Source organism: Trypanosoma theileri (assembly GCF_002087225.1).
Source record: "Trypanosoma theileri isolate Edinburgh chromosome Unknown TM35_Tth_3_V1, whole genome shotgun sequence".
In the NCBI taxonomy this organism is placed as follows: Eukaryota; Euglenozoa; class Kinetoplastea; order Trypanosomatida; family Trypanosomatidae; genus Trypanosoma; species Trypanosoma theileri.
Window position 1 is genome coordinate 123,524 of NW_021639845.1, and position 3,399 is coordinate 126,922.

At 41.2% G+C, this 3,399-nt stretch overlaps 1 protein-coding gene across 1 annotated transcript; it reads right to left on the bottom strand.

Moving 5' to 3' along the window:
• Positions 1 to 2: 2 nt before the first annotated feature.
• TM35_000031520 (uncharacterized protein) lies at positions 3 to 1,271 on the bottom strand (the record flags this gene model as incomplete). Its single annotated transcript, XM_029021919.1, has 1 exon — positions 3 to 1,271. A coding segment is annotated over one exon (1,269 nt), but the record flags the coding sequence as incomplete, so codon positions are not given.
• Between the last annotated feature and the right edge of the window lie 2,128 nt (positions 1,272 to 3,399).

Below are 3,399 nucleotides of genomic sequence, written 5' to 3' on the forward strand. Positions count from 1 at the left end.
CGCAAGTCCCATAATCTAGCCACAGAATCCATTCCTGCACTTAAAAGAATATTTCCTGTTCGACTAAATGATACACTCGTTACAGGTACAGTTGAGTGAGCATTATTTATCTTGGCCACCACACGGCTACTGACACCATCGTATAAAATAATGGAACCATCCAAACTGCATGTAGCAAACAATCTACCATCTGCGGAGAAGTTTACATCACAGAGAGCAGCTGTATGACCCATTTCACCTCCTCTTCTAAATCCACCACCTCCTGATGACATTGTATTCCTGTTTGAAGTTATCATATTTGTTGAACCAATATGGATTGCATCACCTGCAGTGGCAGGAGTCATTAACTTTTCCGTTCGAAGATTTAAAAGTCGAGGTGCTGGATGATCCGTAGCATATAAAATATATTCACCAGAAGGATGAAATACACCAGAACGAATAGGAAACGTATCATGTAGTTTATGAACGATCTTATTATCTGGTTGACTGTAATCTCGAACATACAAATCTCCTTCACGTCCACCAGTCAGTAAAAGTGGTTGAGATGGATGAAAATGCATCGCTTCCACTGATTGTGTATGTTCATGAAACCGTCGAGCTTCCGCGAGTTCTGTAATTTTATTACTTGCATTCCGTACTCCCACTGTCGTACTGTTATTACTCCCATCAATCCCTCGAAATTGATTTTCCTGCCGCACCTCTTCCAATGCCATAAGATCTTCCATTGTTTTTAATGAAAAGACCACACACAACCCATTCGTCCCCCCACAAGCGACCAAAGTCCCATCGGGGGAAACACACACACGCCGCACCACACCTCCCAGTGAAGATGTTGTAAATCGTTCACGCATTCGATACGCCGCCTGTCCCACTGTGGAGCTCTCAGAGAGATGAAGGGGTATATACAAGCGGGAGGCACTGAGATAACGCTCCACCACCTCACTCTGCATAAAGTTCTGCATATCCATTATACAACTCGCCTCATCTGCCAAACCACGAGCCACAAGTCGGGAGAGGCGATGGCCATCTTCTTGTAATCTCGGCACCACAACTCCCGTCGCATCTGCCACTGCGGCGGCGGCGGCCAAATACCCATCGTGATGTAATTGGCGAATCATCATTTGATAAAGATGACGTGAGAAGTTCTGCTTTAAACAGGCTACTCGTGGACGTTTTCTTGAACTCATGTTACTGTGATCCACCGTATTTGGAGGAGGCTGCGCCAAAGATTTATCATTGGGTGTGCTCTTCGTATTCGCCTCAGTAGACATCGTTTCCTATCTCCCTCACTACCTAGAAAAAAAAATAAACAAGAAAACAAAATAAGATCAACAACAAGAAGAGAAAATAGTCCCACACAAAAAACCATGTTTACAGTACCAATCATCAGTACGACTCCAGAGAAAAAAGAGAATGCACACACCCCACTGTACTGCGGAGGACCCCCAACCTGAAATCAAAGAAGCAAAAAAATTTAAAAACAGAATCAGCTGCCACAGCACATACAGTACTACAAAAGTTCATCCTTCCATAGTCACGTATAGGAAATTATCAATATATCTATATGTATTTATTTATTTATATATTTGCTTTTACTTTCCCTCTTTGGACAAAACAATCCAAACAAACGCAAATCAAACAAAAAGAAATTAACAAATAACCCATGTTTTACAATAAACGGCCAAATACAACTACTATCAATGTAAAACGTTGTACACTTAATTATGAATATATGTATAAAAGTGCATCTGTTATATATATTTTTTCTCTCATTGCACAAGGCAAGCTGTCATTGGTGGAAAGAAAAGCACACAGTGGCCCACAAAAACATACACACACTGAAACAGCAATAATTGTAGTATAATCACAAAACAGTAAAATAAAGCAAAAAAAATCCCAACAGTAAAAGATTAGTTAGACTGTAGGGATTGTATGCAAAAAAAGAGAAAACAAAACAAAGGATGACCTGAGTCACATCACCACACCATCACAATAATCAGCACACAAGAATACAGGCCAGTGTAACCACAATCAGTAGTGGCACACGCACCCACACAGAACTGCTGATACTGCTGCTGCTGCTGCTGTCTGCATCACTCTTTACATTTAGCTCAGCATTAGTTGCAGTGCGGGATTTCACAGGACTCCTTCAAGTTGAAGTGTATTCCTCATCCTCATCGTCGTAATCACCATCAAGATCCTCAAGATCATAATCTTCCTCATCGCCCCCGTTCCCAAAATCTTCAAGACGTCTCACATCCGCAGAAATAGCACGATGAACAAGAGAAGGAACACCAACAGTTGAGGTTTTAAAAAAGGGGATCAGAATCTTTAGGACTATCAGCACATACTAACCCACAAACACAACAGAGTGCAAGAGTTAGTAAACAGAGCAGGTATCACCTCAACAAAACAGCCTTTGTCATTGATGTGTTTTACTTCAATAGACTGAAGCAAGAAATAAAAAGGAAGAGAAGAAAAAATTGAGATAGAAACAAACAAACATACACCAGTACAACAAATACTCACAGTGGGATAAAGAGAGAGAAACAGCAACTGCACAGTAAATCAACAAAAAAGAAATATTCTGCTTGAATTATAATATGTACCCATTAATAGAAAAAGAAAAAAAAGAACACCTCACAATACCCAAATAAGAGAGAGAGCCAAGAACACACACAATACCCCACGGCTCTAGTTTACGTATTAAATTACTGCACACACACATCTGTGTGTACTAGCAAGAGATGTATACCGTCAGTAAGCAGAACAGCCCAGTTTTCTGCAAACACACAACGGGAAAAGCAAGTAATGGAATTATTAGAAAAAGAACACACACATAAAAGTAAAAGAAAAGATATTCGAATTAAAAGATAAAGCTGTTAACCGGATTATTAGTTCATTCATTCACCCATGGGGGATGTACGCAATTATGATTATGTTAGTATTATCATTATTATTATTATTTGCCCTCAGATGATTCCCACCGTTCAGTACACGGTAGCGGAGAACAACACAGCCACAATCAGCAGCGGTGCCGCAGTTTGTCTCCACAGAGGACTGACACTGCCGTCAACATTAGCCTTCTTCTGTACAGCGGAGGCAACAGTGTTGCTGCTGATATCTGCGATGGATACAGGAGATGGAATGGTATTGTTTGTATTTGGCGCTTCTGTAAGAGTGTTCTCGGTACTCGGCGGAGTAGGGGAAGTGGTGTCTTGTGATTCTGATGCGGCAGTCGCATCAACAGTTGCTGAAGGTTGCTGCTTGGGATTAGAGGTGTCCGTTGCACTGTTATCCCCCGTGTTATTCGACACTCCTTTGTCACTTTGTAGTGCTTCAGTAGACTCTTGAGTTGGGCCTTGTGAACGTTCTACCGAGAGAGCATCTTCATTAGGT